Here is a 23,786-nt window from a genome sequence, read left to right as displayed (position 1 = left end):
TATTTCACTATTAAATTAACCTAATATTTCACTACTAAATTAACCTAATATTTCACTACTAAATTAACCTAATATTTCACTATTAAATTAACCTAATATTTCACTACTAAATTAACCTAATATTTCACTACTAAATTAACCTAATATTTCACTACTAAATTAACCAAAGATTTCCCTGTGACAAACGTTTTAATATAGATTAAATAGGGTTTATTTTAAATATTTTCATAGTTCCTTACTCATGATGGTAAAAGCATCCTGAGAATCTGCCAAGGATTTTTAGTTTAGGTTTTTAGTTTTGAACCGTTTTGGCTACAGACGAGCGGTTTATTTTTTTGCATTGTAAAGTTGCAATCAGAGTCACCAAGCCATGCTCCGTTTGTTTCTATGGCAGAGGCTGTGGTATAAGCTAAACCCAGAGACATATATTAAGAAATAAATTACTCTGGCTAAGCCTAATCAGACTTGTCTGTGCTAATGGTTTTCACAGACAAAGTAAAATGATACAAATGACTTTGCTTGTGATGTGCGCCCCTCAAATGATACAAATGACTTTGCTTGTGATGCACAGCCCTCAAATGATACAAATGTAACAGCCTGAATGCACAGGACTTGAAAAAGTATTTAGACCCTTTAATCAGTACTTTGTTGAAGCACTTTTGGCAGCAATTACAGACTCAAGAGTCTTCTTGGGTATAACGCTACAAGCTTGGCACACCTGTATTTGGGGAGTTTCTCCCATTCTTCTCTGCAGATCCTCTCAAGCTCTGTCAGGTTGGATGGGGAGCGTCGCTGCACAGCTATTTTCAGGCCTCTTCAGAGATGTTCGATCGGGTTCAAGTCCGGGCTCGGGCTGGGCCACTCAAGGACATTCAAAGACTTGTCCCATAGCCACTCCTGCGTTGTCTTGGCCGTGTGCTTAGGGTCGTTGTCCTGTTGGAAGGTGAACCTTCGCCCCAGTCGGAGGTCCTGAGCGCTCTGGAGCAGGTTTTCATCAAGGATCTCTCTGTACTTTGCTCCGTTCATCTTTCCCTTGATCCTGACTAGTCTCCCCATCTCTGCCGCTGAAAACATCCCCACAGCATGATGCTGCCACTGCCATGCTTCACCTTAGGGATGGTGCCAGGTTTCCTCCAGACGTGACGCTTGGCATTCAGGCCAAAGAGTTCAATCTTGGTTTCATCAGACCAGAGAATCTTGTTTCTCATGGTCTGAGAGTTCTTGCGGGCTGTCATGTGACTTTTACTGAGGAGTGGCTTCCGTCTGGCCACTCTACCATAAAGGCCTGATTGGTGGAGTGCTGCAGAGATGGTTGTTCTTCTGGAAGGTTTTCCCATCTCCAGGAACTCTGGCGCTTTGTCAGTGACCATCGGGTTCTTGGTCACCTCCCTGACCAAGGCCCTTCTCCCCCGATTGCTGAGTTTGGCCGGGCGACCAGCTCTAGGAAGAGTCTTGGTGGTTCCAAACTTCTTCCATTTAAGAATGACGGAGGTCACTGTGTTCTGGGGGACCTTCAATGCTCCAGACATTTTTTGGTACCCTTCCCCAGATCTGTGCCTCGACACAATCCTGTCTCGGAGCTCTGCGGATAATTCCTTTGACATCATGGCTTGGTTTTTGCTCCGACATGCACTGTCAACTGTGGGACCTTATATAGACAGGTGTGTGCCTTTCCAATTAAGTTGTAGAAACATCTCAGGGAAACAGAATGCACCGGAGCTCAATTTTGAGTCTCATAGCAAAGGTTCTGAATACTTATGTAAATAAGGTATTTCTGTTTAGAATTTTTCATAAATGTGCAAAAAAAATAATAATGTTTTTCCTTTGTCATTATGGGGCATTGCGTGTAAAATGATGAGGAAAATGTTGTATTTAATCCAGTTTAGAATGCGGCTGTAAGGTAACAAAAATGTGGAAAAAGTAAAGTGGTCTGAATACTTTTCGAATGCACTGTATCTTTCACATCATAGAATCTTTTTTTGGTTTCATATTTAAATAATTTTCTGACAGTGTACTATTTGATGGAGAATTGTATTGTGGGTCCTTTACCTTGCTGGTGTGACTGAGGGGTCACCAATCACAGGCTTGAAATATGTTCCAGGAGCCATGTCAGCCAGACTGGATGTTGCTCCCTACAGGTAGAAAACAGGGAGGAAATACAACTCAGTCAAATATCCCCTGATCTATAAATCACCTTCTCCATCCCAAATAACTAGTCACTATGTGAGAAGACGAGTGTTTCTGTACCTCTCCTTGCCCAAAGTGATCCCCTCAAATAGCCTAAAAGACTACTTTATGGCTTGATTGTATTAGGAGGTTGAATATTTGAATGTCTTACAGAGAATCGGAGCAGTGTCTTGGGCCCGGCCACGATGAGCGGCTTGCGGAAGTTGCGTATCATTTGTCGTCTCAGCAGGTGGAAGTACTGTGCTGGTGTCGTAGGGTTGACAACGCCCATGTTGATATTGTCACCATCCACTCCCTCCTCTTTACTGTCACACAGCTGGGGAGATGGCGAGAGACAATGGATATTTAGATCATTGAAACGTATGGTTTCTTGTCTATCATCATACGACCAACCGTATTGAGTAGCTATAACAGAAGTAGTAGACCCAGGTTCTTAATCAAAAGTTGTTCCTCAATTTCTCACCTCCTCTCCCCTCATTCCTCTCCTATTGGGTTTTGAGAAGGAAGTGAGGGGAACAGAGAAACTGAAGAGGAAAGTCGTTTGACAAAAGAAGCCCAGCCACTGTCCTCACCTGTAGGAACCTCTCTATACGGCATGAGGAGTGTTCAGGTCCGGCTCCATCATAACCATGGGGCAGCAGGATCACCATCCCACACTGCAGCAGCCACTTAGCCTCACCTGGGAGAGACAGGGAAACATATCAATCAACCCCTAATGAAACCAGCAGCCACTTAGCCTCACCTGGGAGAGACAGGGAAACATTTCAATCAACCCCTAATGAAACCAGCAGCCACTTAGCCTCACCTGGGAGAGACAGGGAAACATTTCAATCAACCCCTAATGAAACCAGCAGCCACTTAGCCTCACCTGGGAGAGACAGGGAAACATTTCAATCAACCCCTAATGAAACCAGCAGCCACTTAGCCTCACCTGGGAGAGACAGGGAAACATTTCAATCAACCCCTAATGAAACCAGCAGCCACTTAGCCTCACCTGGGAGAGACAGGGAAACATATCAATCAACCCCTAATGAAACCAGCAGCCACTTAGCCTCACCTGGGAGAGACAGGGAAACATTTCAATCAACCCCTAATGAAACCAGCAGCCACTTAGCCTCACCTGGGAGAGACAGGGAAAGCCTTTTATATGTCGTCGTTAGACAACAGCCTATTATCTCTACTCGGACATGAAGATGAGAAAATGGGTTGGCTCCATATTCCGTTCATTCAGCTACTTCCTTCAAACCCTCCTCATTCACTTCTAAAGATTGCTGGGCCGGTTTCCAGGACATGGATTGAGCCAAGCCCTGGACTCAAAACCACTTTCGATGGTAAACATGTTATTTAGTCCAGAACTAGGCTTAATCTGTTTCCAGGAAACCGTCCCGATAGGTATACTGTAAGTGCACCACGAGCGGTTAGAATGAACCTGGTCCATCATGTACAACTAACTTTCTGTACACAGGAACTAACCTAAAAATAGCCCTTGGCTACAGGAAGTGACATTAATTCCAATAATTAACAAGAGTATCATACCTCCGGAGATGAAGGTGTCGAAGATGATCTGAGCTCCGTTGAAGAAGTCACCAAACTGAGCCTCCCAGATGGGCAGGAGTTTAGGCTGGGCGATGGCCATGCCGTACTCAAACCCCAGCACGGCCTCTTCAGACAGAGCACTGTTACACACCTGGGTGATACACACACACACACACACAGACGTCAAACAGTGCACGCTCTATAACAAGTTTAACCAGTATACAGTAGAAGTACAGTGTAAGTACGATAATGGTTTAGTTATAATGAGCATGTGACTGTTTCAGTTGTACAGGGGTGGGCAACAGGAGGGATTTTCTTTGCCCCACCAAATTCTATATGTAAAAATTTTTATATTTATATATTATTATTTTAGTTTTTAGTCAAAAGACTAAAATCACCAGGAATTCAGCTGAAAAAAACAGTTTAATTTAGGAAACCTGTTCCCAAGAGACATGTGATCATGTCTCAATGTTATTCAAGGTATGAAATGATTGTGTTTGAAAATAACAAATCTCTTTTTAGGCTTAGCTGTGGTATATTTGCAGTGTACAAATTATTATAATTATATTTCTGGTCCTCCAACCATCCGCACCAACAAAAAAAAGTGCAGCGGCTGATTCTAGTTGCCTACCCTGCAGCAGTATTACCTTACCTACAGGAATCTTTACAGCGTGGTTTAGGGAAATGTACATAGTCATCATGTATGTGTTAAATACCTCCATGAATCCTTTCTGTTCAGGGTCTATGTAGTTTAGGGGGATGAACATAGTCATCATGTATGTGTTAAATACCTCCATGAATCCTTTCTGTTCAGGGTCTATGTAGTTTAGGGGGATGAAGTCATCATGTATGTGTTAAATACCTCCATGAATCCTTTCTGTTCAGGGTCTATGTAGTTTAGGGGGATGAACATAGTCATCATGTATGTGTTAAATACCTCCATGAATCCTTTCTGTTCAGGGTCTATGTGGTTTAGGGGGATGTACATAGTCATCATGTATGTGTTAAATACCTCCATGAATCCTTTCTGTTCAGGGTCTATGTAGTTTAGGGGGATGAACATAGTCATCATGTATGTGTTAAATACCTCCATGAATCCTTTCTGTTCAGGGTCTATGTAGTTTAGGGGGATGAAGTCATCATGTATGTGTTAAATACCTCCATGAATCCTTTCTGTTCGGGGTCTATGTAGTTTAGGGGGATGTACATAGTCATCATGTATGTGTTAAATACCTCCATGAATCCTTTCTGTTCAGGGTCTATGTGGTTTAGGGGGATGAACATAGTCATCATGTATGTGTTAAATACCTCCATGAATCCTTTCTGTTCAGGGTCTATGTAGTTTAGGGGGATGAACATAGTCATCATGTATGTGTTAAATACCTCCATGAATCCTTTCTGTTCAGGGTCTATGTAGTTTAGGGGGATGAACATAGTCATCATGTATGTGTTAAATACCTCCATGAATCCTTTCTGTTCAGGGTCTATGTAGTTTAGGGGGATGAACATAGTCATCATGTATGTGTTAAATACCTCCATGAATCCTTTCTGTTCAGGGTCTATGTAGTTTAGGGGGATGAACATAGTCATCATGTATGTGTTAAATACCTCCATGAATCCTTTCTGTTCAGGGTCTATGTGGTTTAGGGGGATGAAGTCATCATGTATGTGTTAAATACCTCCATGAATCCTTTCTGTTCAGGGTCTATGTAGTTTAGGGGGATGAACATAGTCATCATGTATGTGTTAAATACCTCCATGAATCCTTTCTGTTCGGGGTCTATGTAGTTTAGGGGGATGAAGTCATCATGTATGTGTTAAATACCTCCATGAATCCTTTCTGTTCGGGGTCTATGTAGTTTAGGGGGATGAAGTCATCATGTATGTGTTAAATACCTCCATGAATCCTTTCTGTTCAGGGTCTATGTGGTTTAGGGGGATGAACATAGTCATCATGTATGTGTTAAATACCTCCATGAATCCTTTCTGTTCAGGGTCTATGTAGTTTAGGGGGATGAACATAGTCATCATGTATGTGTTAAATACCTCCATGAATCCTTTCTGTTCAGGGTCTATGTAGTTTAGGGGGATGAACATAGTCATCATGTATGTGTTAAATACCTCCATGAATCCTTTCTGTTCGGGGTCTATGTAGTTTAGGGGGATGAAGTCATCATGTATGTGTTAAATACCTCCATGAATCCTTTCTGTTCAGGGTCTATGTAGTTTAGGGGGATGAACATAGTCATCATGTATGTGTTAAATACCTCCATGAATCCTTTCTGTTCAGGGTCTATGTAGTTTAGGGGGATGAACATAGTCATCATGTATGTGTTAAATACCTCCATGAATCCTTTCTGTTCAGGGTCTATGTAGTTTAGGGGGATGTACATAGTCATCATGTATGTGTTAAATACCTCCATGAATCCTTTCTGTTCAGGGTCTATGTAGTTTAGGGGGATGAACATAGTCATCATGTATGTGTTAAATACCTCCATGAATCCTTTCTGTTCAGGGTCTATGTGGTTTAGGGGGATGAACATATCATTTGTGTCCTGACAAACTATCATGGCATGTCTCTGACTGAAGGTGCCTCTCCCAACATCCTGCCCACTGATGCGAATGTTGAACCCTGCAGAACAGAATAAACACATTCTTACAAAACCAGAGACATGAGCGAATTACACATAGAAATGACAACAACAAAACAATGTGTTGTTGGAACTATCGACATTTTATGGAAATGTTCAGTCTGGAAAACCTAAATCTAGCTAACAAGCAATTTCTGTAAAATATAATAAATATAATAAAAATCAATCCCTTTTTTGTTTCCATTCTCATGCCAAAACCCACACCAAACAATGCTAGCTCAGGTACAGTTGAAGTCAGAAGTTTACATACACCTTAGCCAAATACATTTAAACTCAGTTTTTCACAATTCCTGACATTTAATCCTAGTAAAAAATATCTGTGTTAGATCAGTTAGGATCACCACTTTATTTTAAGAATGTGAAATGTCAGAATAATAGTAGAGAGAATGATTTATTTCGGCTTTTATTTCTTTCATCACATTCCCAGTGGGTCAGAAGTTTACATACACTCAATTAGTATTTGGTAGCATTGCCTTTCAATTGTTTAACTTGGGTCAAACGTTTTGGGTAGCCTTCCACAAGCTTCCCATAATAAGTTGGCTGAATTTTGGCCCATTCCTCCTGACAGAGCTGGTGTAACTGAGTCAGGTTTGAAGGCCTCCTTGCTCGCACACGCTTTTTCAGTTCTGCCCACAAATTTTCTATAGGATTGAGGTCAGGGCTTTGTGAATGCCACTCCAATACATTAACTTTGTTGTCCTTAAGCCATTTTGCCACAACTTTGGAAGTATGCTTGGGGTCATTGTCCATTTGGAAGACCCATTTGTGACCAAGCTTTAACTTCCTGACTGATGTCTTTAGATGTTGCTTCAATATATCCACATAATTGTCCTTCCTCATGATGCCATCTATTTTGTGAAGTGCACCAGTCCCTCCTGCAGCAAAACACCCCCACAACATGATGCTGCCACCCCCGTGCTTCACGGTTGGGATGGTGTTCTTCGGCTTCCAAGCCTCCCCCTTTTTGCTCCAAACATAACAATGGTCATTATGGCCAAACACTTCTATTTTTGTTTCATCATACCAGAGGACATTTCTCCAAAAAGTATGAACTTTGTCCCCATGTGCAGTTGCAAACCATAGTCTGGCTTTTTTATGGCGATTTTGGAGCAGTGGCTTCTTCCTCGCTGAGCGGCCTTTCAGGTTATGTCGATATAGGACTCGTTTTACTGTGGATATAGATACTTTTGTACCCGTTTCCTCCAGCATCTTCACAAGGTCCTTTGCTGTTGTTCTGGGATTGATTTGCCCTTTTCGCACCAAAGTACGTTCATCTCTAGGAGACAGAACGCGTCTCCTTCCTGAGCGGTATGACGGCTGCGTGGTCCCATGGAGATTATGCTTGCGTACTATTGTTTGTACAGACTTGTGGAGGTCTACAATTTGTCTACAAGGTCTTGGCTGATTTCTTTTGATTTTCCCATGATGTCAAGCAAAGAGGCACTGAGTTTGAAGGCCTTGAAATACATCCACAGGTACACCTCCAATTGACTCAAATGATGTCAATTAGCCTATCAGAAGCTTCTAAAGCCATGACATCATTGTCTGGAATTTTCCAAGCTGTTTAAAGGCACAGTCAACTTAGTGTATGTAAACTTCTGACCCACTGGAATTGTGATACAGTGAATTATAAGTGAAATAATCTGTCTGTAAACAATTGTTGGAAAAATGACTTACCGACTTGCCAAAACTATAGTTTGTTAACAAGAAATTTGTGGAGTGGTTGAAAAACAAGTTAATGACTCCAACCTAAGTGTATGTAAACTTCTGACTTCAACTGTATATCCAACAACTATGGTGGATATGTAAACTGGCCAGCTCAGTACAGCTTGGTTTGGCTCTGTAGTGTAAAAAGCCATCGAGTCTGACTGACCTTGGCAGAGCAGAGAGCCAAACGCCATGGCCTCAGCAGTGGACCAGTCCAGATTAGTTCCTTTCTCCACCTTCGCGAGGCGACCCTGAGAGAAGAGCACAACAGATCTGTTTTCATAGAGCTTCAGAGAGTCTTTAAAACGAGAAGCGCGAGCTTCATCCAGCTCTAGCAAGCAACATCAGACTGCACAGTTCACCCTAGTGAGGCCTGCCATCACCCAATTACATTTAGTCTTTAGAAAAGCGCTATATTGCTGAAATCAAATCAAAGTTTATTTGTCACATGCGCCGAATACAACGGATGTAGACCTTACAGTGAAATGCTTACTTACAGGCTCTAACCAACAGTGCAAAAAAGGAAACATATTGTATTTGGTCTTCAAAATCGCTTTTGTCCTTTTTCATTTGTACGTTGTTGTTTACTTTTCTTGGTTTGTTTTCTCCTATTGAACTCTACATATGTATTATATCTTGAAATTGTAATTGTCTAGGATATGCACGAAAAAACAATAATTGTTCACAGAAAGAAAAGTGCTGTATTGTAGCGACCGTGTTAGTAATATCTAACATGTAATCTAACAATTCCACAACAGATACCTAATACACACTAATCTAAGTTTATATATCCTAGAATTGTTATTACCGCCACGTGCATCTTCCCCAGGTGACTGTGTAGCTGGACTCCTTCGGGGATCTCCACAGACTTGGCCCCTACGTACTGCAGCAGAGGAGCAGGCACCCCGGTGTCCCAGTGAGTGACCCTGGCCTGGGGCTCCTCCAGACCTCCCCAGCGCCCCTGCAACAACAACAATACAACTTTATTAGTCTATTTGCTACAGCAAACAATAGAAACATGTATTCTGCTCCGTTTCTCAACACCCCAGAGAGCTCTCGTCACCAGACCTGGGTTACAAACGGTCACATATTTTGAGCGTTTGCTTTAATCTGCCTGTAGTATCAACTATTCTATTGGTTCCACTGTACGACGCAAACTCAATCAGGCCCAGCTAAAGTATTTCACATCACAGGCCTGCAGGTTAGTGGTGGCGGGCTGTACAGGACCATGTTACCTGGTGGGTGGAGGGCTGTACAGGGTCATGTTACCTGGTGGGTGGAGGGCTGTACAGGGTCATGTTACCTGGTGGGTGGAGGGCTGTACAGGGTCATGTTACCTGGTGGGTGGAGGGCTGTAGAGGGTCATGTTACCTGGTGGGTGGAGGGCTGTACAGGGCCATGTTACCTGGTGGGTGGAGGGCTGTACAGGGTCATGTTACCTGGTGGGTGGAGGGCTGTACAGGGTCATGTTACCTGGTGGGTGGAGGGCTGTACAGGGCCATGTTACCTGGTGGGTGGAGGGCTGTACAGGGTCATGTTACCTGGTGGGTGGAGGGCTGTACAGGGTCATGTTACCTGGTGGGTGGAGGGCTGTACAGGGTCATGTTACCTGGTGGGTGGAGGGCTGTAGAGGGTCATGTTACCTGGTGGGTGGAGGGCTGTACAGGGTCATGTTACCTAGTGGGTGGAGGGCTGTAGAGGGTCATGTTACCTGGTGGGTGGAGGGCTGTAGAGGGTCATGTTACCTGGTGGGTGGAGGGCTGTACAGGGTCATGTTACCTGGTGGGTGGAGGGCTGTACAGGGTCATGTTACCTGGTGGGTGGAGGGCTGTACAGGGTCATGTTACCTGGTGGGTGGAGGGCTGTAGAGGGTCATGTTACCTGGTGGGTGGAGGGCTGTACAGGGTCATGTTACCTGGTGGGTGGAGGGCTGTACAGTGTCATGTTACCTGGTGGGTGGAGGGCTGTACAGGGTCATGTTACCTGGTGGGTGGAGGGCTGTAGAGGGTCATGTTACCTGGTGGGTGGAGGGCTGTACAGGGTCATGTTACCTGGTGGGTGGAGGGCTGTACAGGGTCATGTTACCTGGTGGGTGGAGGGCTGTACAGGGTCATGTTACCTGGTGGGTGGAGGGCTGTACAGGGTCATGTTACCTGGTGGGTGGAGGGCTGTAGAGGGTCATGTTACCTGGTGGGTGGAGGGCTGTACAGGGTCATGTTACCTGGTGGGTGGAGGGCTGTAGAGGGTCATGTTACCTGCAGGTTAATGGGTGGAGGGCTGTACAGGGTCATGTTACCTGGTGGGTGGAGGGCTGTACAGGGTCATGTTACCTGGTGGGTGGAGGGCTGTACAGGGTCATGTTACCTGGTGGGTGGAGGGCTGTACAGGGTCATGTTACCTGGTGGGTGGAGGGCTGTACAGGGTCATGTTACCTGGTGGGTGGAGGGCTGTACAGGGTCATGTTACCTGGTGGGTGGAGGGCTGTAGAGGGTCATGTTACCTGGTGGGTGGAGGGCTGTACAGGGTCATGTTACCTGGTGGGTGGAGGGCTGTACAGGGTCATGTTACCTGGTGGGTGGAGGGCTGTACAGGGTCATGTTACCTGGTGGGTGGAGGGCTGTAGAGGGTCATGTTACCTGGTGGGTGGAGGGCTGTACAGGGTCATGTTACCTGGTGGGTGGAGGGCTGTACAGGGTCATGTTACCTGGTGGGTGGAGGGCTGTACAGGGTCATGTTACCTGGTGGGTGGAGGGCTGTACAGGGTCATGTTACCTGGTGGGTGGAGGGCTGTACAGGGTCATGTTACCTGGTGGGTGGAGGGCTGTAGAGGGTCATGTTACCTGGTGGGTGGAGGGCTGTACAGGGTCATGTTACCTGGTGGGTGGAGGGCTGTAGAGGGTCATTTTACCTGGTGGGTGGAGGGCTGTACAGGGTCATGTTACCTGGTGGGTGGAGGGCTGTACAGGGTCATGTTACCTGGTGGGTGGAGGGCTGTACAGGGCCATGTTACCTGGTGGGTGGAGGGCTGTACAGGGTCATGTTACCTGGTGGGTGGAGGGCTGTACAGGGTCATGTTACCTGGTGGGTGGAGGGCTGTACAGGGTCATGTTACCTGGTGGGTGGAGGGCTGTAGAGGGTCATGTTACCTGGTGGGTGGAGGGCTGTACAGGGTCATGTTACCTAGTGGGTGGAGGGCTGTAGAGGGTCATGTTACCTGGTGGGTGGAGGGCTGTAGAGGGTCATGTTACCTGGTGGGTGGAGGGCTGTACAGGGTCATGTTACCTGGTGGGTGGAGGGCTGTACAGGGTCATGTTACCTGGTGGGTGGAGGGCTGTACAGGGTCATGTTACCTGGTGGGTGGAGGGCTGTAGAGGGTCATGTTACCTGGTGGGTGGAGGGCTGTACAGGGTCATGTTACCTGGTGGGTGGAGGGCTGTACAGTGTCATGTTACCTGGTGGGTGGAGGGCTGTACAGGGTCATGTTACCTGGTGGGTGGAGGGCTGTAGAGGGTCATGTTACCTGGTGGGTGGAGGGCTGTACAGGGTCATGTTACCTGGTGGGTGGAGGGCTGTACAGGGTCATGTTACCTGGTGGGTGGAGGGCTGTACAGGGTCATGTTACCTGGTGGGTGGAGGGCTGTACAGGGTCATGTTACCTGGTGGGTGGAGGGCTGTACAGGGTCATGTTACCTGGTGGGTGGAGGGCTGTACAGGGTCATGTTACCTGGTGGGTGGAGGGCTGTAGAGGGTCATGTTACCTGGTGGGTGGAGGGCTGTACAGGGTCATGTTACCTGGTGGGTGGAGGGCTGTAGAGGGTCATGTTACCTGCAGGTTAATGGGTGGAGGGCTGTACAGGGTCATGTTACCTGGTGGGTGGAGGGCTGTACAGGGTCATGTTACCTGGTGGGTGGAGGGCTGTACAGGGTCATGTTACCTGGTGGGTGGAGGGCTGTACAGGGTCATGTTACCTGGTGGGTGGAGGGCTGTACAGGGTCATGTTACCTGGTGGGTGGAGGGCTGTACAGGGTCATGTTACCTGGTGGGTGGAGGGCTGTAGAGGGTCATGTTACCTGGTGGGTGGAGGGCTGTACAGGGTCATGTTACCTGGTGGGTGGAGGGCTGTACAGGGTCATGTTACCTGGTGGGTGGAGGGCTGTACAGGGTCATGTTACCTGGTGGGTGGAGGGCTGTAGAGGGTCATGTTACCTGGTGGGTGGAGGGCTGTACAGGGTCATGTTACCTGGTGGGTGGAGGGCTGTACAGGGTCATGTTACCTGGTGGGTGGAGGGCTGTACAGGGTCATGTTACCTGGTGGGTGGAGGGCTGTACAGGGTCATGTTACCTGGTGGGTGGAGGGCTGTACAGGGTCATGTTACCTGGTGGGTGGAGGGCTGTACAGGGTCATGTTACCTGGTGGGTGGAGGGCTGTACAGGGTCATGTTACCTGGTGGGTGGAGGGCTGTAGAGGGTCATGTTACCTGGTGGGTGGAGGGCTGTACAGGGTCATGTTACCTGGTGGGTGGAGGGCTGTACAGGGTCATGTTACCTGGTGGGTGGAGGGCTGTACAGGGTCATGTTACCTGGTGGGTGGAGGGCTGTAGAGGGTCATGTTACCTGGTGGGTGGAGGGCTGTACAGGGTCATGTTACCTGGTGGGTGGAGGGCTGTACAGGGTCATGTTACCTGGTGGGTGGAGGGCTGTACAGGGTCATGTTACCTGGTGGGTGGAGGGCTGTACAGGGTCATGTTACCTGGTGGGTGGAGGGCTGTACAGGGTCATGTTACCTGGTGGGTGGAGGGCTGTACAGGGTCATGTTACCTGGTGGGTGGAGGGCTGTAGAGGGTCATGTTACCTGGTGGGTGGAGGGCTGTACAGGGTCATGTTACCTGGTGGGTGGAGGGCTGTAGAGGGTCATGTTACCTGCAGGTTAATGGGTGGAGGGCTGTACAGGGTCATGTTACCTGGTGGGTGGAGGGCTGTACAGGGTCATGTTACCTGGTGGGTGGAGGGCTGTACAGTGTCATGTTACCTGGTGGGTGGAGGGCTGTACAGGGTCATGTTACCTGGTGGGTGGAGGGCTGTAGAGGGTCATGTTACCTGGTGGGTGGAGGGCTGTACAGGGTCATGTTACCTGGTGGGTGGAGGGCTGTACAGGGTCATGTTACCTGGTGGGTGGAGGGCTGTACAGGGTCATGTTACCTGGTGGGTGGAGGGCTGTACAGGGTCATGTTACCTGGTGGGTGGAGGGCTGTAGAGGGTCATGTTACCTGGTGGGTGGAGGGCTGTACAGGGTCATGTTACCTGGTGGGTGGAGGGCTGTAGAGGGTCATGTTACCTGCAGGTTAATGGGTGGAGGGCTGTACAGGGTCATGTTACCTGGTGGGTGGAGGGCTGTACAGGGTCATGTTACCTGGTGGGTGGAGGGCTGTACAGGGTCATGTTACCTGGTGGGTGGAGGGCTGTACAGGGTCATGTTACCTGGTGGGTGGAGGGCTGTACAGGGTCATGTTACCTGGTGGGTGGAGGGCTGTACAGGGCCATGTTACCTGGTGGGTGGAGGGCTGTACAGGGCCATGTTACCTGGTGGGTGGAGGGCTGTACAGGGTCATGTTACCTGGTGGGTGGAGGGCTGTACAGGGTCATGTTACCTGGTGGGTGGAGGGCTGTACAGGGTCATGTTACCTGGTGGGTGGAGGGCTGTAGAGGGTCATGTTACCTGGTGGGTGGAGGGCTGTACAGGGTCATGTTACCTAGTGGGTGGAGGGCTGTAGAGGGTCATGTTACCTGGTGGGTGGAGGGCTGTAGAGGGTCATGTTACCTGGTGGGTGGAGGGCTGTACAGGGTCATGTTACCTGGTGGGTGGAGGGCTGTACAGGGTCATGTTACCTGGTGGGTGGAGGGCTGTACAGGGTCATGTTACCTGGTGGGTGGAGGGCTGTAGAGGGTCATGTTACCTGGTGGGTGGAGGGCTGTACAGGGTCATGTTACCTGGTGGGTGGAGGGCTGTACAGTGTCATGTTACCTGGTGGGTGGAGGGCTGTACAGGGTCATGTTACCTGGTGGGTGGAGGGCTGTAGAGGGTCATGTTACCTGGTGGGTGGAGGGCTGTACAGGGTCATGTTACCTGGTGGGTGGAGGGCTGTACAGGGTCATGTTACCTGGTGGGTGGAGGGCTGTACAGGGTCATGTTACCTGGTGGGTGGAGGGCTGTACAGGGTCATGTTACCTGGTGGGTGGAGGGCTGTAGAGGGTCATGTTACCTGGTGGGTGGAGGGCTGTACAGGGTCATGTTACCTGGTGGGTGGAGGGCTGTAGAGGGTCATGTTACCTGCAGGTTAATGGGTGGAGGGCTGTACAGGGTCATGTTACCTGGTGGGTGGAGGGCTGTACAGGGTCATGTTACCTGGTGGGTGGAGGGCTGTACAGGGTCATGTTACCTGGTGGGTGGAGGGCTGTACAGGGTCATGTTACCTGGTGGGTGGAGGGCTGTACAGGGTCATGTTACCTGGTGGGTGGAGGGCTGTACAGGGTCATGTTACCTGGTGGGTGGAGGGCTGTAGAGGGTCATGTTACCTGGTGGGTGGAGGGCTGTACAGGGTCATGTTACCTGGTGGGTGGAGGGCTGTACAGGGTCATGTTACCTGGTGGGTGGAGGGCTGTACAGGGTCATGTTACCTGGTGGGTGGAGGGCTGTAGAGGGTCATGTTACCTGGTGGGTGGAGGGCTGTACAGGGTCATGTTACCTGGTGGGTGGAGGGCTGTACAGGGTCATGTTACCTGGTGGGTGGAGGGCTGTACAGGGTCATGTTACCTGGTGGGTGGAGGGCTGTACAGGGTCATGTTACCTGGTGGGTGGAGGGCTGTACAGGGTCATGCTACCTGGTGGGTGGAGGGCTGTAGAGGGCCATGTTACCTGGTGGGTGGAGGGCTGTACAGGGTCATGTTACCTGGTGGGTGGAGGGCTGTACAGGGTCATGTTACCTGGTGGGTGGAGGGCTGTACAGGGTCATGCTACCTGGTGGGTGGAGGGCTGTACAGGGTCATGTTACCTGGTGGGTGGAGGGCTGTACAGGGTCATGTTACCTGGTGGGTGGAGGGCTGTACAGGGTCATGTTACCTGGTGGGTGGAGGGCTGTACAGGGTCATGTTACCTGGTGGGTGGAGGGCTGTACAGGGTCATGTTACCTGGTGGGTGGAGGGCTGTAGAGGGTCATTTTACCTGGTGGGTGGAGGGCTGTAGAGGGTCATGTTACCTGGTGGGTGGAGGGCTGTACAGGGTCATGTTACCTGGTGGGTGGAGGGCTGTACAGGGTCATGTTACCTGGTGGGTGGAGGGCTGTACAGGGTCATGCTACCTGGTGGGTGGAGGGCTGTAGAGGGCCATGTTACCTGGTGGGTGGAGGGCTGTACAGGGTCATGTTACCTGGTGGGTGGAGGGCTGTAGAGGGTCATGTTACCTGGTGGGTGGAGGGCTGTACAGGGTCATGTTACCTGGTGGGTGGAGGGCTGTACAGGGTCATGTTACCTGGTGGGTGGAGGGCTGTACAGGGTCATGCTACCTGCAGGTTAATGGGTGGAGGGCTGTACAGGGTCATGTTACATGCAGGTTCATGGGTGGAGGGCTGTAGAGGGTCATGCTACCTGCAGGTTCATGGGTGGAGGGCTGTACAGGGTCATGCTACCTGCAGGTTAATGGGTGGAGGGCTGTACAGGGTCATGCTACCTGCAGGTTAATGGGTGGAGGGCTGTAGAGGGTCATGCTACCTGCAGGTTCATGGGTGGAGGGCTGTACAGGGTCATGCTACCTGCAGGTTAATGGGTGGATGGCTGTACAGGGTCATGTTACCTGCAGGTTCATGGGTGGAGGGCTGTAGAGGGTCATGCTACCTGCAGGTTCATGGGTGGAGGGCTGTACAGGGTCATGCTACCTGCAGGTTAATGGGTGGAGGGCTGTACAGGGTCATGCTACCTGCAGGTTCATGGGTGGAGGGCTGTACAGGGTCATGCTACCTGCAGGTTAATGGGTGGAGGGCTGTACAGGGTCATGCTACCTGCAGGTTCATGTGTGGAGGGCTGTAGAGGGTCATGCTACCTGCAGGTTCATGGGTGGAGGGCTGTACAGGGTCATGCTACCTGCAGGTTAATGGGTGGAGGGCTGTACAGGGTCATGTTACCTGCAGGTTCATGGGTGGAGGGCTGTAGAGGGTCATGCTACCTGCAGGTTCATGGGTGGAGGGCTGTACAGGGTCATGCTACCTGCAGGTTCATGGGTGGAGGGCTGTAGAGGGTCATGCTACCTGCAGGTTAATGGGTGGAGGGCTGTACAGGGTCATGCTACCTGCAGGTTCATGGGTGGAGGGCTGTACAGGGTCATGCTACCTGCAGGTTAATGGGTGGAGGGCTGTACAGGGTCATGCTACCTGCAGGTTCATGGGTGGAGGGCTGTAGAGGGTCATGCTACCTGCAGGTTCATGGGTGGAGGGCTGTACAGGGTCATGCTACCTGCAGGTTAATGGGTGGAGGGCTGTACAGGGTCATGCTACCTGCAGGTTAATGGGTGGAGGGCTGTACAGGGTCATGCTACCTGCAGGTTAATGGGTGGAGGGCTGTACAGGGTCATGCTACCTGCAGGTTCATGGGTGGAGGGCTGTACAGGGTCATGCTACCTGCAGGTTAATGGGTGGAGGGCTGTACAGGGTCATGCTACCTGCAGGTTCATGGGTGGAGGGCTGTAGAAGATCATGTTGGCCAGCTTGTCGTTCAGCATGCTGTAGTGGGCTGTCCTGATAGCAACACGCTCCTCTTCGGTCATCAGGCCCTCTGAGATCAGCTGGTCAGCGTAAGAGTCTGGGGTGCTCTTCCTGGAGCTGGGGGGATGACGAGAGGGTAGGTATTTCATGTTATTTCCACATTGTTCTGTAATCAAGGGTATATAAGGGCAAACAGTCTAAAGCAAATACTATATATTAGGAAGGTTAGGGTGGATGAGGTGTTGTTTGAAAGGATTAGAGAAGATGGCTTCATGGTCAGTCCATTGTTATACTGTAATCAAGTATACAGGCCATTGTTATACTGTAATCAAGTATATAGGCCATTGTCATACTGTAATCAAGTATACAGGCCATTGTCATACTGTAATCAAGTATAAGGTTCAAGGAAAATAACATCAGCAACCATCTTGTTGCAAAGAGAATTAGAGAAGGGGATACCAAGTCAGTTGTCTTTTAACCACCGAACCCATCTGAATCAGAGAGGAGCAGGGGGCTGCCTTAATCTGGTTCTCAATGACTTAGGCTACCTGGTTGGATAAATCATTAGAGAGCCTTATGCTGGCAGTTTGCACTTTCCAGAATTTAACTTATTAGTAGAACCCTGTCCAATGAATTGATTGTTAAATACCTCCGAGGGCAGTAAAGTCAACAACCTACCGGATGATCTTGTACATGGCAGGGTTAGTGAAGGAGGGTTCGTCCAGCTCGTTGTGTCCCCACTGTCTGTAGCAGAGCAGGTCCAGGATGACATCCTTCCTGAAGCGTCTCTGGTACTCCACTGCCAGCCGCGTGGCTCGCACCACCTCCTCCGCATCATCACCGTTCACATGGATCACCGCACAGCCCACCATCTTACCTGGAGAGGGGAGAAGACACACAGAGTCTGATATTACAGATGTATTGACATTCCCGTATATTACTGATTCTAATTCCCATAGAGATATACTTGAAATATCTTAAAGATATCATAATTCCCTGTTTTTATATTATTTATACACACACACACTGTCACGTCCTGACCAGTAAAGGGGTTATTTGTTATTGTAGTTTGGTCAGGACGTGGCAGGGGGGTGTTTGTTTAGAGTGTTTCGGGGTTTGTTGGGCTATGTTCTATGTTAGTATGTCTAGTTCTATGTTTAGTTAATGGGGTTGACCTTCAATTGGAAGCAGCTGCTCCTAGTTGCTTCTAATTGAAGGTCCTATTTAAGAGGGGTGTTTTTTTTGTGGGTAGTTGTTCCTTGTTTAGTGTTTGTGCACCTGACAAGACTGTTGTCGTCGTAGTTTTTTTGTATACGGATTTATTTGTTTGTCCTTCAAAATAAGAAGATGAGTATACATATTCCAGCTGCGTTTTGGTCTGATCCTTACAACACCTGTGACACACACGGGTGTCGTGTATATATACACGCATGCACACCCACACATACCTACAGTTGAAGTCGGAAGTTTACATATTTCAGCTTTTATTTCTTTCATCACATTCCCAGTGGGTCAGAAGTTTACATACACTCAATTAGTATTTGGTAGCATTGCCTTTCAATTGTTTAACTTGGATCAAACGTTTTGGGTAGCCTTCCAGAAGCTTCCCACAATAAGTTGGCTGAATTTTGGCCCATTCCTCCTGACAGAGCTGGTGTAACTGAGTCAGGTTTGTAGGCCTCCTTGCTCGCACACGCTTTTACAGTTCCGCCCACAAATTTTCTATAGGATTGAGGTCAGGGCTTTGTGATGACCACTCCAATCCTTTGTTGTCCTTAAGCCATTTTGCCACAACTTTTAAAGTACGCTTGGGGTCATTGTCCATTTGGAAGACCCATTTGCGACCAAGCTTTAACTTCCTGACTGTCTTGAGATGTTGCTTCAATATATCCACATAATTGTCCTTCCTCATGATGCCATTTATTTTGTGAAGTGCACCAGTCCCTCCTGCAGCAAAGCACCCCCACAACATGATGCTGCCACCCCCGTGCTTCACGGTTGGGATGGTGTTCTTCGGCTTGCAAGCGTCCCTTTTTCCTCCCAGACATAACAATAGTCATTATGGACAAACAGTTCTATTTTTGTTTCATCAGACCAGAGAACATTTCTACAAAAAGTATGATCTTTGTTCCCATGTGCAGTTGCAAACCGTATTCAGGCTTTTTTATGGCGGTTTTGGAGCTGTGGCTTCTTCCTTGCTGAGCGGCCTTTCAGGTTATGTCGATATAGGACCCGTTTTACTGTGGAAATAGATACTTTTGTACCTGTTTCCTCCAGCATCTTCACAAGGTCCTTTGCTGATGTTCTGGGATTGATTTGCACTTTTCGCACCAAAGTACATTCATCTCTAGGAGACAGAACGCTTATCCTTCCTGAGCGGTATGACGGCTGCGTGGTCCCATGATGTTTATACTTGCGTGCTATTGTTTGTACAGATGAACGTGGTGCCTTCAGGCGTTGGGAAATTGCTCCCAAGGATGAACCAGATGTGTGGAGGTCTACAATTTATTTTCTGAGGTCTTGGCTGATTTCTTTTGATTTTCCCATGATGTCAAGCAAAGAGGCACTGAGTTTGAAGGTAGGCCTTTGAAATACATCCACAGGTACACCTTCAATTGACAAATTATGTCAATTAGCCTATCAGAAGCTTATAAAGCCATGATATAATTTTCTGGAATTTTCCAAGCTGTTTAAAGGCACAGCAACTTTGTTGAGTGGTTGAAAAACGACTTTTAATGACTCCAACCTAAGTGTATGTAAACTTCCGACTTCAACTGTATATATGTAAAAAATAAAATAGAACAGCGCAAACTGGCCCTAACCAGAATAGAAAGAGGAGTGGGAGGCCTCAGTGCACAACTAAGTAAGAGGGCAAGTACATTAGAGTGTCTAGTTTGAGAAACAGACGCCTCACAAGTCCTCAACTGGCAGCTTTATTAAATAGTACCGAAAAACTCCAGTCTCAACGTCAACAGTGAAGAGGCGACTCCGAGATGCTGGATTAGCATAGGAGTGATGGTTTCTGATAATGGGCCTTTGTATGCCTATGCAGATATTCCATTAAAAATCAGCCGTTTCCAGCTACAATAGTCATTTACAACATTAACAATGTTTACACTGTATTTCTGATCAATTTGATGTTATTTTAATGGACAAGGAAATATCTAAGTGACCCCAAACTTTTGAACGGTGTGTGTATGTAACCGGTATGAAATTGCTAGCTAGTTAGCGGGGTGCGCGCTAATAGCGTTTCAATCGGTGACGTCACTTGCTCTGAGCCCTTGAAGTAGTTGTTCCCCTTGCTCCTTGAGGGCCGTGGCTTATGTGGAGCGATGGGTAACGATGCTTCATGGGAGGCAGTTGTCAATGTGTGCAGAGGGTCCCTGGTTCGAGCCCAGGTAGGGGCGAGGAGCGGGACGGAATCAAAACTGTTACATGTACATACATACATACATACATACACTACCGGTCAACACCTACTCATTCAAGGGTTTTTCTTTATTTTTACTATTTTCTACATTTTAGAATAATAATGAAGACGTCATATCTATGAAATAACACATATGGAATCATGCAGTAACCAAAAAAGTGTTAAACAAATCAAAATATATTTTATATTTGAGATTTTTTTAAATAACCACCCTTTACCTTGATTTGCACACGCTTGGCATTCTCTCAACCAGCTTCATGAGGTAGTCACCTGGAATGCATTTCAATTAACAGGTGTGCCTTCTTAAAAGTTAATTTGTGGAATTTCTTTCCTTCTTAATGTGTTTAAGCCAATCAGTTGTGTTGTCACAAGGTAGGGTGGTATACAGAAGATAGCCCTATCTGGTAAAAGACAAAGTCCATATTATGGCAAAAACAGCTCAAATAAGCAAAGAGAAACAACAGTCCACCATTACTTTAAGACATGAAGGTCAGTCAATTCGGAAAATGTAAAGAACTTCGAAGGTTTCAAGTGCAGTCACAAAAACCATCAAGCGCTATGATTAAACTGGCTCCAATGAGGACCGCCACAGGAATGGAAGACCCAGAGTTACATCTGCTGCCGAGGATAAGTTCATTAGAGTTTCCAGCCTCAGAAATTGCAACCCAAATGAATGCTTCACAGAGTTCAAGTAACAGACACATCTCAACATCAACTGTTCAGAGGAGCCTGCGTGAATCAGGCCTTCATGGTCGAATTGCTGCAAAGAAACCACTACTAAAAGGACACCAATAAGAAGAAGTGACTTGCTTGGGCCAAGAAACAAGAGCAATGGACATTAGACTGGTGGATATCTGTCCTTTGGTCTGGAGTCCAAATTAGAGATTTTTGGTTCCAACCGCCGTGTCTTTGTGAGACGCGGTGTGGGTGAACGGATGATCTACGCATGTGTATTTCCCACTGTGAAGCATGGAGGAGGAAGTGTTATGGTGCTTTGCTGGTAACACTGTCTGTGATTTATTTAGAATTCAAGGTACACTTAACCAGCATGGCTACCACAGCATTCAGCAGCGATACGCCATCCCATCTGGTTTGCGCTTAGTGGGACTATCATTTGTTTTTCAACAGGACAATGACCCAACACACCTCCAGGTTGTGTAAGGCTATTTTACCAAGGAGAGTGATGGAGTGCTGCATCAGATGACCTGGCCTCCACAATCCCCCGACCTCAACTCAATTGAGATGGTTTGGTATGAGTCGGATCGCAGAGACAAGGAAAAGCAGCCAACAAGTGCTTAGCATATGTGGGAACTGCTTCTAGACTGTTGGAAAAGCATACCTCATGAAGCTGCTTGAGAGAATGCCAAGAGTGTGCAAGGCTGTCATCAAGGCAAAGGGTGGCTATTTGAAGAATCTCAAATATAGAATGTATTTTGATTTGTTTTAACACTTTTTTGTTACTACATGATTCCATATATGTTATTTCATAGTTTTGATGTCTTCACTATTATTCTAAATGTAGAAAATAGTACAAATAAAGAAAAACACTTGAATGAGTAGGTGTTCTAAAACTTTTGCCTGGTACTGTATATATACAGTGCCTTCAGAATGTATCCAGAACAATTGACTTTTTCCACCTTTTGTTAGGTTACAGCTTTATTCTAACTAGTTTTTTTCTCTCTCTTCAATCTAACAAACAATAACCCATAATGACATTTTTGCACATTTATAAAAAATAAAAAACTGAAATATCACATTTACATTAGTATTCAGACACTTTAATCAGTACTTTGTTGAAGCACATTTGGCAGCAATTACAGCCTTGAGTCTCCTTGGGTATGACGCTACAAGCTTGGCACACCTGTATTTGGGGAGTTTCTCCCATTCTTCTCTTGGATGGGGAGCATTGCTACATCTTTGCCTCAATCCTGACTAGCCTCCCAGTCCCTGCCGCTGAAAAACATCCCCACAGCATGATGCTGCCACCACCATGCCTCACCGTAGGGATGGTGCCAGGTTTCCTCCAGATGTGACGCTTGGCATTCAGGCCAAAGAGTTCAATCTTGATTTCATCAGAATAGAGAATCTTGTTTCTCATGGTCAGAATTTTTTGGTGCCTTTTGGCAAACTCCAAGCGGGCTGTCATGTGCCATTTACTCAGGAGTGGCTTCCGTCTGGCCACTCTACCATAAAGGCCTGATTGGTGGAGTGCTGCAGAGATGGTTGTCCGTCTAGAAGGTTCTCCCATCTCCACAGAGGAACTCTAGAGCTCTGTCAGAGTGACCATTGGGTTTTTGGTCACCTCCCTGACCAAGGCCCTTCTCCCACGATTGCTCAGTTTGGCCGGGCGACCAGCTCTAGGAAGAGTCTTAGTGGTTCCAAACTTCTTCCATTTAAGAATGATGGAGGCCACTGTTTTCTTGGGTACCTTCAATGCTGCAGACATTTTTTGGTACCCTTCCCCAGATCTGTCCCTCGACACAATCCTGTCTCGGAGCTCTGCGGACAATTCCTTCGACCTCATGGCTTGTTTTTTGCTCTGACATGCACTGTCAACTGTGGGACCTTATATAGACAGGTGTGTGCCTTTCCAAATCATGTCCAATCAATTAAATTTACCACAGGTGGACTCCAATCAAGTTGTAGAAACATATCAAGGATGATCAATGGAAACAGGACACACCTGAGCTCAATTTTGTCTCATAGCAAAGGGTCTGAATACTTATGTAAATAAGGTATTTCTGTTTTTTATTTATTCGCTAAAAAAATTACATTGTTTTCACTTTGTCATTATGGGCTATTGTGTTTAGATTGATGAGGAACAAAATGTATTTAAGATATTTTAGAATAAGGCTTTAACGTAACAAAATGTGGAAAAGGGGGGTCTGAATACTTTCCGAATGCACTGTGTGTGTGTGTGTGTGTTGTGTGTGTGTATATATATAAAAAAATCCAATAGATATATTATTATTCCAATTAAGATTGATAGATAAAGTGATACAGTTTACATACCAACATCGCTACAGTACAAAGACGACCTCCCTCTCGCAGACGGAGTGGTATAGCCCACTTGGTTGTTTACAATGAGATGGATGCTCCCACCGACTCTGAAGTGGGGGAGTAGTGAAATGGTGAATGTCTCCGGAACAATTCCTTGACCCGAGAATGAGGCATCCCCATGGACCTGAGAAAATGAAGAAGAGGTTCCACAATGATCACCAGTTCTTTTCAGGCCTGAAAGTTGGAAAATAATTGACGTCAACGATGGACAATGCCGGTATGTCTCCATAAACTGGACTTCAGTGTCATAATCCCTTTCTACTAGACCCCTTAATTACATATTGTACTAAAAGTGCTTTTCAATTGTGCAAGGCAAATTCACTAGAGAGCAATGAAGTATCCTTTTCTATAGAAGTTTGACTGAGTTAATGTGTTTCCAGTTCAGAGGGATAAACATGATTAACGAGTTAGCCAACTACTGATTTCTGGTTCATTAAGAAAGATAAACTTTGATATGTGTTTTT

At 47.2% G+C, this 23,786-nt stretch overlaps 1 protein-coding gene across 1 annotated transcript in view; it reads right to left on the bottom strand.

The window, feature by feature from the left end:
* LOC106561658 (2-oxoadipate dehydrogenase complex component E1) overlaps positions 1-23,786 on the bottom strand; it is a 39,593-nt gene that overhangs the window by 3,969 nt on the left and 11,838 nt on the right. The window contains exons 6-15 of the mRNA XM_014125815.3: positions 23,275-23,446; positions 17,511-17,709; positions 16,790-16,949; positions 8,890-9,042; positions 8,248-8,332; positions 6,216-6,355; positions 3,724-3,874; positions 2,760-2,866; positions 2,339-2,503; positions 2,050-2,132 (exon numbers count right to left, since the gene is read on the bottom strand). Coding sequence (XP_013981290.1) covers positions 2,050-2,132; positions 2,339-2,503; positions 2,760-2,866; positions 3,724-3,874; positions 6,216-6,355; positions 8,248-8,332; positions 8,890-9,042; positions 16,790-16,949; positions 17,511-17,709; positions 23,275-23,446 — 1,415 coding nt within the window. The remainder of the gene's footprint in view (positions 1-2,049; positions 2,133-2,338; positions 2,504-2,759; positions 2,867-3,723; positions 3,875-6,215; positions 6,356-8,247; positions 8,333-8,889; positions 9,043-16,789; positions 16,950-17,510; positions 17,710-23,274; positions 23,447-23,786) is intronic.

This window comes from Salmo salar, chromosome 10 (assembly GCF_965601325.2).
Source record: "Salmo salar chromosome 10, fSalSal1, whole genome shotgun sequence".
Lineage (NCBI taxonomy): Eukaryota > Metazoa > Chordata > Actinopteri > Salmoniformes > Salmonidae > Salmo > Salmo salar.
The sequence above is the reverse complement of the archived record's forward strand: the minus strand, read 5'-3'. Positions and strand labels throughout refer to the sequence as shown.